The 14,233-nt window shown below is 37.4% G+C and overlaps 1 protein-coding gene across 10 annotated transcripts in view; it reads right to left on the bottom strand.

The window, feature by feature from the left end:
- The window catches only part of NEBL (nebulette), a 410,603-nt gene that overhangs the window by 25,811 nt on the left and 370,559 nt on the right, over nucleotides 1–14,233 (bottom strand). For 5 of the 10 annotated variants that reach the window (XM_039523592.1, XM_039523591.1, XM_039523594.1 and 2 more), the window contains 4 exons: nucleotides 12,285–12,389; nucleotides 11,056–11,227; nucleotides 6,239–6,331; nucleotides 3,749–3,892 (listed from right to left, as the gene is read on the bottom strand). In XM_039523592.1, coding sequence (XP_039379526.1) covers nucleotides 3,749–3,892; nucleotides 6,239–6,331; nucleotides 11,056–11,227; nucleotides 12,285–12,389 — 514 coding nt within the window. Of the gene's footprint in view, nucleotides 1–3,748; nucleotides 3,893–6,238; nucleotides 6,332–11,055; nucleotides 11,228–12,201; nucleotides 12,390–14,233 lie in introns of those variants that run through there. The other 5 variants (XM_039523595.1, XM_039523599.1, XM_039523597.1 and 2 more) reach the window with 5 other exon arrangements.

The raw sequence follows: 14,233 nt of genomic DNA, 5'->3' as shown, positions 1-14,233 counted from the left end.
TGAAAAAAGAAATTGTCTCCTGTTGTTTGTTTCATACTCTGTTTAGGGACACAGAATTTTACATACATTCTTTGTAAACAAACAGGACTGTATCAAAGAAATACCTGACTCGGGCATCGGTGTATCCCCCAAATGGAAATAACCTGAAAGATCCTGAATATTGGCCAACCACTCAGGTCAAAAGGGGTAACAATACCTTGCTACAATACATTGACCTTAACAAGGTCCTCATTGAGTCTTGACCCCTTATCCTGGCTGAACAGATCTGTGAGCCATTAGTGATTATCTCTGAGAACTCATGGAAGACGGGAGAGATCTCAGAGGACTGCACAACGGGCAAATAGGTACCTATCTATAAGAAAAGGGGGGAATAAGGACAACCGAAGGAATTGCAGACCAATCAGCTTAACTTTTGTACCCAGAAAGATAATGGAGCAAAAATAATCAATCAGTTTGTAAGCACCTAGATGATGGTGATATAGAGTAGTCAAATGTGATTTGAATTTGTCACAAATCATCAAAAAAAACCCTATTATGTTTTTTTTTTGCAGGGCAAAGCAGCATGGGGATGAGGAAGAAAGAAGATGTAATATATCTCGACGTTAGTAAGACTTCTGATACTGTCTTACATAACCTTTTCATAAGCAAAGTAGGGAAATATAGCCTAGATTAACTTACAATAAAGTGGGCACACGACTGGTTGGAAAAGCATAGTCAGAGAGTAGTTATCAATCGTTCACAATCAAGCTGGAAGGGCATACTGAGTGGGGTCCAGCAGAAGGGCTGCCCAGAGGGGGGGGCAAGTGGGGCAATTTGTCTCAGACCCCGGGCCCCGCAGGGACCCCCATGAGAGTTTTCAGCGGGTCTTCAGCGGCAGGTCCTTCAATGCCACCGAACACACCTGGATCAAGTGAAGGACCCACTTGCGAAGACCTGGAGCTCCTTCCACTCCGGGTCTTCGGCGGCAGTTCGGTAGCAGGTCCTTCACTTGCTCTGGGACCCGCTGCCAAAGTGCCCCGAAGACCCGGGGCGGAAGGACCTCTGCCGCCAAAGACCCCAAGCCCCTGAATCCTCTGGGCAGCCCTGTCCAGCAGGAATCTCTCCTGGTTCTGGGTCTATTCAATATCTTCATAAACGATTTGGATAATGGCATAGAGGGTACACTTATAAAGTTTGCAGATGATACCAAACTGGAAGGGGTTGTAAGTGCTCTGAAGGACAGGATTAGAATTCAAAATGATCTTGACAAACTGGAGAAATGGTCTGAAATAAACAGCATGAAATGCAATATGGACAAATGCAAATTATTATACTTAGGCACAAATAATAAATTGCACAAATACAAAATGGGAAATAACTGCCTAGGAAGAAGTACTGCAGAAAAGTATCAGGGGAGTAATAGTGGATCACCAGCTAAATATGAAACAGCAATGTAATACTGTTGCAAAAGACCTCAACTAGAGAAATGTGTCCAGTTCTGGGCATCACACTTCAAGAAAGCTGTGGATAAATTAGAGAAAATCCAGGGGAAAGCAACAAAAATGATTAAAGATCTAGAAAACATAACGTATGAGGAAAGACTGGAGAAATTGGGTTTGTTTAGTCTGGAGAAAAGAAGACTGAGGTGGGACATGATAACAGTATTTAAGGATGTAAAAGGTTGTTATATAGCCACTGAGGATAGGAAAGTAGTAATGTGCTTAAATTGCAGCAAAGGAGATTTAGACATTAGGAAAAACTTCCTAACTGTCAGGGTAGTAAAGCACTGGAATGAATTACCTCAGGTGGTTATAGAATCTTGGTCATTGGAGGTTTTTTAAGAACAGGTTAGACAAACACCTGTCCGGGATGCTCTAGATAATATTTAGTCCTGCCTCAGTGCAGAGCACTGGACTTGATGGCCTATCAAGATCCATTCAAGTCCTGTATTTCTATGATTCTATGATAACAATGAATTTTGAAAGAGACACAGAAACAAAGCATGTTAATAGCGAAGCAACCAATAAGATACCCACCCTACTTACTATTCTCAGACTGAGACTCAGGAGATAAGGACTCAGTTCCCAGTTCTCACTGACTTCCTGTGTGATCACAGACAAGTCAACTTATTTCTCTGAGCCTCAGCCCCCATCTGCACATAGGAGATAACACTATTTTCCTTCTCCCATCCTTAGTCTGCCTTGTCTAGCCATTGTGGGCAGGACTATCACTTACTACGTATACGTATCGCAGCTAGCATAATAGGGCTCTGATCTTAGTTGAGACCTCTAGGCACTATGACAACAATACTGTAATGTACTACACTAAAAGGTGTCAGGCTCTATGTGTGCCTTCAGCAGTTTACAGTTGGAATGCTTGGTACCCTTCTAATACTAAGTTGCAACAAAGAATCCTAAATTATGAACTGGTGGCAGTATCTCCATATTAACATCCTATAACATTTTTAAAAGTTTTAAAAGATATTTAAAACCACTTTCATTTTTAATGCCCATATTTTCCAAAGTTAATATTGGCTGTCTCTCCCATTCTACAATTTTTTTAAATTCTAGAACACATTGTTTTTAAACGTTCAAAATTCACAAATAGAGCCTAATACACACTGCAATGTAATTGGAGATGGGTCAGACCCACAAAATTTGGATCATGATCCAACATTCTCAAAGTTCAACAACCAATATTTTGCTTCTGGCCTATTTCTAATGTTGACAGAAAGTGAGCAAATGGAAGAATAAACATTTCACACTTATTATGTGGTAGAATTCCATGCAAACAACAAAAAAGTACCTTCTCTGAACAAAGTTATATATATATATATAAGTCCTCAAAAAGGGAAAATTGCTGGCAGAAGCATGAAGCCAAGGTATCAGCAAGTCTTTTCATATGGCAAATTGAGAATAGAAAAGAAAGTCACACTAGTACAGATAATTCACATTTAACTTTTTAAAGATCAAAAAAATCATTCTCAGAGATTTTCTATTTATTTTACAACCCTGTATACCATATGATCCATCAGCAGAGGTATTTATATTTGTGGTATGAGTTTATACTAATGAAAACAACTTTTGCACAATATTCTGATACAAAACTGTACACTGGAAAAATATCAGATTATAATCTTAGTTTCTAAATATACTTTCTGAATACCTTATTTTCAGGTTTATAGCATATGAGAGCCCAGGAAAGGTTTCTTATCTAAGAAAGGTCTCAGTCTTTCTTCTTTTCCTTTCATGGTATCAAAAAACAGCCTAGCGCATACATATATTTACTATGGTAATGGTGAGATCTGGTCATTAAGACCCTCAATTGTTATTATAAGGTTGATTTTCTCACTGGAAATCACGAGTAGGTTCAAGCTGCTTAGTTAAGTTGCATATTTTCTCATTTACACTGTGCACTCCCATTATGTCTTCAAAAAGAAAGAAAACCAGATTGGTGAGTTTTGTTAGAACAAAAGGAGTCTTCATTTCATTATAGTAAATGGCAGTTACTCAAGCTTTCAGATTATTACAGTTCAATTCCCAAAGGTGATGAGGTGGGGAATAGAAAGATGGCATGCAAATAAGTATGGAAGCTTGAAAAGCTTCTTGTGCCTCCCCATGGACCAAGTTCAGTGCAAGTATTTCAAAAGCTCACACGGGTCTAATGTTTTATGCATAAATAAGGTTCATTGAGTTAATAGTGGCCTGTGAGATTTGAACACAGTGTGACAATGTTACTAGTGGGTGGAAAAGTGGGACTCCATGGATACCTCCTTCATCAGATGGCCTTGTTACCTCACTGCAGTAAGAAAGGCTAGGGTTTGTCTCAGAACCATCTGACTTTTCACCTCCCAAACTCATGCCAAAAGAACTGGTGGAATGGAAATGCTGTTTATTATAACGGTTTGCTTTTTCTACAAAGGGGAAAAGAATACTGCAGTAAATAGTTAGCTGACAGAAGAGCAAAACAGAACAAAAACAACACAGCAAATGATTTATGTAACAATAGCTTGAAAGGTGAACTTTGTTCATTTGCACATTCATTTGGAACATCACTGGTTCAAAAAAGTTTGACTAGGACTTGACTGGTTTGTATCCTGCTTCAAATGGTATAAAGAAGGGGAAGAAAGGAGGGCCAGGGGCAGAGATCCTAGGAAAAAACAGGGTGAAAAATGGAGCAGAGAAGGGAGAGAAAAAAAACTGCTATTGAAAAATAAAGGCATTATTCCACCCTATACAAAAGTCTCTCAGATTAAAACGGGCACATTTGCTTTTAAATTGGATCATGGTTGGAAAAAATAACAACATGGCTTTAAATCACATGGAAAAAGGCTTGATATTCAAACTTATTCAAGCACAAACTCCATAAAATTGCTTGAGAAGTCTGCAAAGCCCCAAACATGAAAGTGAGTGACCCATCTGTACATTAAGTGCTATTCTTTTTATAGACTCAATATACAAGTGATTCTAGACAATCTACATTGATTTTCAGTCCTAATTACTTAGCCCCAGATGGAAGGAGAGAGTGTGGAGAAAGTATTGTTTGGAAATATCAGCTTTTCCCCCCAAAATGTGGAAAACTTTGAGGGAAGATTGATGTGAAAGAGAGCAAGAAATTGGGTGAGATAAATAATTTCGAACCAAAATTTCTAATTTTTACTGGGGTAGTAAATGCAACAAACGGTGGCTGCATTTGTTCTCTATAACTCAACTGTGATCAACTGACATGATGATTATTTTCATTACTATAATTAAGGTTCTATAAATGTTTCCAATAAAAAAATAATTTTCTGGGATTTATAACTCAGTCGAGATAATTTTGTTCTAGCCTTTAACTTGCCTTACAGTCTCTCTGTCTAATAACACTTTATTTTGTAATTTTCAAATAACATCAATTCAGGAACAGAAATGACTGCTACAATGGCCATCTTTTTTTTCACAGCAAGATAAATATAGTCTAGCTCACTGCATAGGTTAGGAGTTTAGCATCCTGACACATCAGTGGTCACTGCTGTATTTTAATTGTATAGATATTTTTAAAAAAGAAATTTAAAGATTTCAAATACTGTGGCTGTAGGGCATGAAGGAAGCTTATGAAAAGGTCAAGGATGCTTATACAATGTGCTTATACTTCATCGATAATCTCCTGGTAAACTGCATTGTAACATTGGTTTGGATTCAAACAAGAAATCTGGCCAGCTACTAGGATCTGACTCAAAGCCTACTAAAGACAACTGGAATCTTTCCAGTGAGTCTAATGGGCTTTAGATTAGGTCTCCTTAGTCTCTAATATGGTGTTTTAGGATATTTATAGTTAGGTATTTTGAAAAAATATAAAAATAAAAATAGCAAAGAAAGATTCTTTTAACCAATTTTACACTTGGAAGAACCTATTTTAAATACATTTTTAATATTTAAAGAATTCCAAGCTTAAGAGCTCAAAAGACCAAGGGTGAAATCCCAGCCCTGCTGAAGTCAATGGCAAAACTACCAGTTGTTTCCATCACTAAATGTGTATTATTGTTAATAAACTGTCTGCAAATCAGCTTAAGTTCTTCTTCAAAAAAACCCAAACAAACAAAACCAAAACCACACTCCTGACCTCCTCTGCTTTCTTTATTAAGGTGAGTGGAAATACTTTTTAATCAAATTCAAAAGGCTCTTTAAGCCCCTACCACTAGCAGAAAAGAAGGCAATAATGGAACTCAGGCCATAATATGTTGCCTGTGTTTGTTCCTTTCCCCTAACCTCTGTCTACTTGTCCGTCTATCCTCAGATTGTGCACTACCTAAGAGCAGGGACTGTCCTTTCTTGAATGTTGGGAAAGCATAAAGAACATTGCAGGTGCTATTGTAAACAAACAAATGACAGGTGCAAGCAAATATAATACATTGTAACCCATAAGCAAAAACTGCACAAGACCATGAAACTTATTTTATGACTCAAACCCCTCTGTATCTTTGAAGTTTTAGTGAAATCCAGTTATCTGGAAATCAGGACAAGAGACTTCAGTACTACTGGAATTACTATAGTTTTAACTGTAACTGGAAACAGTAATTCTAGTTTAAGATAAATGCCTTCATTGTTTCTTAGTTGTGTGTGAGAATATAGTTATAATTTCCTTTAATACACTCATTTTAAAAGTAGAATGGTTGTAAAATGAAAAAATACAACATATGGCTGACATATTGACCTGAAAATTTGATACAACAGCTTCATTAAAAAGTGGATTTGGGGAAAACTCAAGATATAAGCAATACCAGAAAGTATACGCAGACTCCTAGACTGAATACTGTCTTCCAGAGGATCAATGTCGAAGATGGAGCCAGGATCTGTGCGCCAAACTTTGAGGTCTTTTCCCAAAAGAAAGAAATGATAAGACAGACAAGCAGTGAAGGAAATAAAAGCATGAGAACAAGAAGTTTTAAAATGACAGGGATTGCCTTGATCTAGACATTAATGGAAATATCTAGACATTCCTAGACAAGAAGGCATTTGTTTTCTCAGCTGTCATTTAAAGGACTGTGTTGCATTCATTTTAAGTGTTGTACATCATTCATTTCCTTTTAATTTTGTCAACCATGACAGTTACATTTTATAAGGCTATACCAATTTTACCAATTTTCTAAGGCTATTCCAATGGAAACAATTAAAAAAACCCTTACACTAGATAGCACTAGACAGTTATCTGGTGCTTCTGTGTCTTAACTGTTATTTCTGTTTGTTATCCTAGAACATAAGTTTCTTAGGGCACAGGCCACATCTTACCCCACATTATCCCAAAGCACTGCTGGACCACAACTTATTAATTTAATAACAGTTATAACCATGAGACTTTTCCTCACAATTCTATACAGAAATCATTACAAACTTTGCAGTTCACCATCTAGTATTGGATAGCTTAGAATAGAGGTCTTCAGATTAAAAGGTTACATTTTATATGAAGACTTCATTTATAAACAATGTATAAAAGGTTGAAATGATTACACAATGTTTTACTAAATCACTACAAAATAGTTATAGAGTTCCACAAGTCAAAAGGTTACTTATAACAATGTACAGTATATATAGCCATCTATAAAACCTTCTGTCAATAAGCTTACCACAATCTGTAAAATGTACTGCTTGTGGCTGTAACATGCTTATCAAATCTACTAATCGTTTCAAAATCAAACCTTGCTACTAAGTGTGACCAATTAAAATATGGATCTACCAGATAACAGGGAAAAAGGCAAATTGTACATTCATTCATGTGTGTCTTGCAAGACAAGCCATCTGCAGAATTTTAGTGGATCCCAATATGTTGGAGGAGATTAAATGAACTTGACCCTGTTGCTATGGGGGAGTGGAATCAGGCTAATTTATAAGTCACTAGGTGAAGCTGTACCCTGGGGACTCCAAATATGTGGCATCCCAAGTGTTTTATTGGATTGCTTATGTCAGATCCCTGCAATTGGTGACACAGCAAGAGCAGGCACTGGCAATAAAACAAGTCTCACAGCCTGCAGCTGGATTCATTGTGTGTGCTACGTGTTATCTACCACAGCCTTACATTGCTAGCTCCTGCAGACAAAATGAATGGAAAGCCAATGTACAGTCATTTGGCCCTAGCAATGACAATTGGAACTTCTATGTAAAGCACAGACAGGCTTGAAGGAGGAAGTGAATTGGTGAGTCCCGTTTTTCATACTTCATTATGCATTTCTAAATAAAAACCGTGAAAACTATGTATGGACTTCAGTACACAAACCATTTATTTATTACATTGATTTTATTCTCCTGTGTAGTCTGCAATAATGTATATATAAAACAAGAACCTTGCAATTCACTTCATCAGATGAGGCACTTTAGCTTCATTGTGGCCTCTATCCAACTGAAAATATTGTCGTTGGGTGTGTACCTACATAAGCTGCATGGACCCACTTTACTTCACCAATCCACAGACAGATCAGAATTCGGGGGCTGGGAAATATCCCATTTATTTCAATGGCTTTGGACTGTCCTATTACGCGTAACATAAAATTCCATTTTCTAGATCAGAATTTTGGCATTGTTCAGGCACTGAAAAAAGTTGTTAGGGCTCCACTGATTACACTTAGAGAGCCCACCAGGTAGGTTCTAATAAGGAAGTATTACTCCCTACCTGAATGAACATTTATCAGCTGGGGTTAACTTAAGAGTCACAGCTGGGTTGTTTTTTTTTTTGACCCTGCGATCTTTTCCAGATGCCAAGGACCTCCCCCGAAGAAGGAGTTCTTTGATTCTGTTTAAACAAGTCTATGTGATTGCAGGTCATTTGAGAAAGTCATTAACTGAAATATTAGTAAATGTAAAGCTCTCAGGTTTGTCATGGGCTATTTCTATTAAATAATTATTGTTTTTTGCTTTCACTTTTTTTAAAAAAAAGGTGTTTCTCTTTAGTTTTTCTTTTATTAAAGGACTTCTATTTGAAAAATTGTACAGAAGTGCTAACTTTTCCTCAATAAGTTATTTATAAGCGGGGAAGTTTATGTTCTGAGAGATGAGCTCAGTTATGACTGACTGGAGTGTGTGCCACTGAGCCCTTCAGTCATCATACTCATGGTTGCGTTAGTGAATTACACGTACACAAAGCAAAAATAAAGCTTACAGTGCAGCACTGGCTGGGTTTTAAAACGTGCTGAATAGGAGGATGTTGTGGACCACATGAATGCATGAGCTCTTCTGCTCTTAGCTGACTACCTTGCTTTTAGTTGTGGAAGTCAGATGGTTGTTCTGGCTTTGGGGTCTCCATGGCAGGCCAATGATTCCTCTGACTAGGTTGTGTTGCCTTAGTGCCAAGATGTGCAAGGCCTTCACAGTCTGCAAAGCTATCTTCCACTGGGTAGAGCTCTGTCACTCCCTGTTATAAAATTCTCTATGATAGAAGGCCAAGTCTTCTTAATCTCCATTCAATCCTATCATAAATTACCCTTGTTATTAGGTACAGAAGTCGCTAGAATGAACATCTTGGGGATTCTTGTGGCCTGTATTCGTGCCAGGCAGAGCAAATGAGAAAACAGGACAACCAGAAAGAGAAAAATGAATAAAGCCAGGTTCTCTTCCCTTTTCCAATTACATTTCTGCTAACTTTTAGGATTTAGATTTTCTTTTTTCAGTTTGAGCAAATATTAGTTGATATGAAAATTCAGGAAGACAGCTGAACTCAAGACCTCAAAATGTTATGGCCCAGAGAGCTACCGTGTCCATTTCCTTCTCTCTGACCACTTACGGCCTTAACCTGAACAATCCTTTAGAGCAGCAGTTCTTGAGCTGTGGCCTACCTGAAGAGCTACTGGCAAGCCACAGAATGAAATGTTGTCATAAGAACATGAGAACGGCCATACTGGGTCAGACCAAAGATCCATCAAGCCCAGTATCCTGTCCTCCGACAGTGGCCAATGGCAGGTGCCCCAAAGGCAATGAACAGACAGGTTATCATCAAGTGACCCATGCTCTGTCACCCAATCCCAGCTTCTGGCAAACAGAGGCTGGGGACACCATTCCTGCCAATCCTGGCTAATAGCCATTGATGGACCTATCTTCCATGAATCTATCTAGCTCCCTTTTGAACCCCGTTATAATGCTGGCCTTCACCACACCCTCTGGGGCAAGGAGTTCCAGAGGTTGACAGTGTGTTGTATGAAAAAATACTTTCTTGTGTTTGTTTTAAACCTGCTACCTATTAATTTTATTTGGTGGCCCCTTGTTCTTGTATTATGAGAAGGAGTAAATAACACTTCCTTATTTACTTTCTCTATACTACTGATTTTATAGACCTCTATCATATCCTCCCTTAGTTGCCTCTTTTCCAAGCTGAAAAGTCCCAGTCTTATTAATCTTTCTGCATACGGATGCTGTTCTATACTCCTAATCATTTTTGTTGCCCTTTTCTGACCCTTTTCCAATTCCAATATATCTCTTTTGAGATGGGGCGACCACATCTGCACACAGTTTTCAAGGTGTGGGCATACCATGGATTTATATAGAGGCAAAATGCTAGGACTATGTGTACCACTCTTATGGAGCATTTCCAAGGCATTATAGGGAGGGAGAGGAGGCGATTGATGAAGGGGGTCCTTTCCTTATGAACTGATCTGCAGAATTTAAATCGTGGAGAACTGTTGTGTTAGAGGGATACAAGTTTATTTAAACTGAAGAACACTACAGCCCTAGATCTCTCTTGAACAGTGAATGCCAGTTACATCAATGTTCAAGTTAAAGAAAAACTGCATTGACTATTTATAGCATCTTACAAAGTTAGGTAGCAAATGAGAACATATCCCCCCAGCTCCTAGAAATACCTGTTACTGTTTCAGATCTTCATAATATTAATAATTTCATTAGAAGCTGCCATTTTACTGATACTTCAGTACAAGTTTCACACTGGAAAATGCAGACTAGGAATGAAAGCATTTGATTACTATTTGAATTGATAGGAGAGGTAGTTCTACTTTTAAATTAAAAAAAAAAAGAATTTATACCTTAAAACAAATGTCTGCCTCCCCATGCATTCCAAGGGTGAAGCTGAATTCTCTCAGGGCTCATCTACAGCAGACTGTCAATAGCAGTTTTCTTTTGGATTATTTATTTGCATTAAATATTATAAAGTCTCAAATATAATAATTTACTCTTTGTAGTTCGATGTAGTGATTAGAATGCCTTTTATATTACTCTGCAATTTTCCTCTTCTTATGGTTTTGTAAAGCTAGTATCTAGAACAAGTCTTTCATTTTAACATTTGATTACTTAATGTCCTCATTAGTTTGAAGCTGATAAGGTTGATTACAATTACCCATTCTGCCTGGCAATTATTCTCTGAAACCCCAATTCTGACCCTTAATTTTAATTTAAAAGAAAAAAACCTCACAAAATAATGAATTGAGGAAGAATGTATAGTGACTAATAAAGTAAGCTAATGATATTTAACACCATCATCACAATCGGAGCCAAGTAAAATGAAAAAAGGGGATATTTTTCTTGGTTATAAGGAGGAGGAGAAGCAGAGCCTTTTATCTTCACACAGATCTCTGGACAGCAACATTATTTAACAACTTACCAACAATTATTCCGGGTCTTCTATCCATTTCAACTATATGTGGATGTACTCCTTTATATGCAGCATCACTCACAACCTGGGTGTTTTTTCTCACCCGTTCTGTCACAGGATCATCCACCACTGGTGTAAAACCTCTGCCCTTTGTCTTCTCAAAATCTTCATGATATTTCACCTGGAAAAGAATAGGAATGTTTTTTCCCCCAGCAGTGACTGATATTAACCCATTTGAATTATGCTAAAACTAGCAAGAACTATTTCATAATGAGTAATTTTATTCCTTGATTTTTGCACCATAATAGTATCATAGAAACAGATATGGAAAAGATCTGACAGGTGGTACAGTCCATCTCCTTGATATGATTTCATTACATACTTGCTATCATTTAAAAAAAACACAAAAAACACTTTTTTTTGCTTGCCATTCCATCATGCATTAACTCAAGCACCTGAGCGTCTTCACGCAATGATGCTGACCTATACATCTAACGATGTAAACAACCCTGTGATATTAGGACAGGGTTCTGAAAGATCTCTTAAAAAGTAATTTAATTCATTAGGAATTTTGCTGACATGCACAGTTTTATATAAAAAATATACTCCTTCCTCTGACTTTTCTTGTTAAGCAGCAGTTGGTTGCATAAAGACAGAAATTACGGGCAATTAAGCTGTTACTGTGCAGCCTGCTTTCCAAAAAGGGACAGATGAGTATAAAAAATATTACATAGCAAGCCTTGGAAGAAAACTGATATGAGTGTTATAAAGGCAGTATCCCCGATTATGCATTATTTGATTTTTTAAACAGATTCTTAATCAGTGATGTTTTTAATGTGTATATATACACACATACATACACACACACACAACACAATTAATTTCAAGACTCAAGTCACACACAATCCAGGAACATGCACAGGCACAAAGTGGTGTGTGTCACCTAATCCAGTCAAACTGTGGGATGCTCAAACAGTGAGGAACAGCCTGAAGTTTCTTTTTTTAAAAAACCAGACAATCAACTGTTAGAAAGCCATTTATTAGTATTTTGACAATATTCATTACATTCATATGCAGTTAGCAACCCCTCTCTCCCTTGAATGGCATAAGAGAAAAAACAGTTTCCATACTTTAGTACAGTGTTTAATTAGTTACCTAGATTATTGAAGGGTAAACGCCAGTGTAAAGTCAAGTGTCATTCCTTAGTATAGTCTAGTTATTTGAAGAATGTACCCTACCATTGAGATGTTGTTTTGTGTTTCTCTGACATGCCTTAGTTCAGGTGTGTCAAGAATCACACTAGGTCTACCTTTCATCTGCTTCTGATCACTGCTGTACTTGACCTACAAAACAGCAACAACAGTAAACATGAAGCATTCATTTACATTGAAAGACACTGCAAATATGAAGCCTCACAATAATGTCATTTCCAAATCATTTTTATACAAACTTGTTCTGTTTCCTCCTCTTTCACAACTGTTGTTTTTTGTTTGTTTTTTAAATCTAGGATGCAGGTGGCAGAGGGGACTGGAAATGGCCAATGGACACATTCATTCCATTAGCCACTCATTCAAAAAGTCAGTAGTGGCTGAAAGTCAACCGTCTTGACTGTTCAGTGGTATATGTGAAATAGGTCTTGAACAAGTTCTTACTAGTCAAAGTGAACATTACAAAAAATACCATCATAATTGGCACTCTGAAAGGTGTTAGCACGTGTGCTCAGAACTGAATATGGAGACTGAACTACCAGTTCTTCCCTAGATAGTCCCCATCTCTCTCCTCTAGCAGGGATAGAGCATGCTGTAAGAACTTCTATGTCACCAGAGGATTGATCCCCTTGATATTTGGGAGATCCTCCCAGAGCTGCATTTGCCAGTTCTATGCCCAGACTTTGCCAGAAGTACAGGTGCAAAGAGGTTGCACCACATCTGAGGGTCATCTTGGTACATTTAGAAAATGAGCATTTATGCCCTATGTGCTGCATGTGCAGCAGTCGTCATTACTATCTACGTTACCTTGTGCCTAATTAATATTGTTGTGGTATTCTATATACTTAGCATACTGAATGCCAGGGATACCACCGTAACATTCATTACTTGCAAATAGTAATTGTCAAGTTTTTAATACAGCAAATGTAACTGTTTCTAGTTGGAAAGAGGGAGTCAATTAGCATAGACTTCTGTGTCATTCCAGTAGACTGGAGTACTTTCACTAATGGACACTCTCATCTTAGTCTTCGTTTCTGAACCATAACATGCAGATTGCATGCAAATATATATCATTTTAGATATATCCATGCATTTAAATTCAAAGGTATCTCCTCTCAAAGCATGTGCACAAATCTATTATAATATGCTTTTATACTAAGATGATAATAGGATATAATCCCAACTATTCAGCAGATAAATGAATTTAGTATTTTATGTTTGTTTAATAATCCTTGAGCAATCCACAGTATAAACTACAGCATAGTCTCTAAAGATTTATTAGGCAGTGTTTTTTTTAAATAAATGTGCTTTAACAGTGTACAATGAAAAATTTAAAATGTAACTGTCTTTCTTGATACCAACATACTTATCTTACATCATATAATTACTGCCAATGCATTTCATTACATCTCTGAGCCACTGCTCATTAGTATGGCAGAGCATTTATCCAGGCAATTTTGGGGAAAATCTTTGTAAAAATATCTTAGTTTGCAGGAATAATGATAAAAATAATTAAAACTCATGAGTACATTTTTGTGATAAAGAAATTAAATATCTCAGAACCAGGTATCTAAATTACATTTGTTCTTACATTTTAAGGGCATCTCCTGGTCACTTGGATCAACAGTTATTGTTCCTTTGCCTCTTATGTAGTCTCTCTGACAAACCCAGCTTCCTTTACTCTTTCTCTATAAACACTGTCTAAGTTTTAGGGTGTTCTCTTTCAACACCTCTTGCCCAACACCTGCTCTAGATGAAATCCTGACTTCACTGAATTTAATTAGAGTTTTGCCACCTATGTCTTTGGGATTTCACCCCTTGTGTTCTAGTGCTTGGGGCACTCCCTGCAAGTTGCTTGACTGGTTGTTTCTGTCCCTATGCCACTTTGGCTAATTCCCTGCACTCTAATAGCCTCCTCTAAAGTTTATTCAAATGTTCCCTCATCCATCTATCCTTTCAAACACTTAGAAAATGTCATA

The sequence above is a fragment of the Mauremys reevesii genome, linkage group 2 (genome assembly GCF_016161935.1).
Source record: "Mauremys reevesii isolate NIE-2019 linkage group 2, ASM1616193v1, whole genome shotgun sequence".
In the NCBI taxonomy this organism is placed as follows: Eukaryota; Metazoa; Chordata; order Testudines; family Geoemydidae; genus Mauremys; species Mauremys reevesii.
Note: the sequence above shows the minus strand (reverse complement) of the source record. Positions and strands in the feature narration are given on the sequence as shown.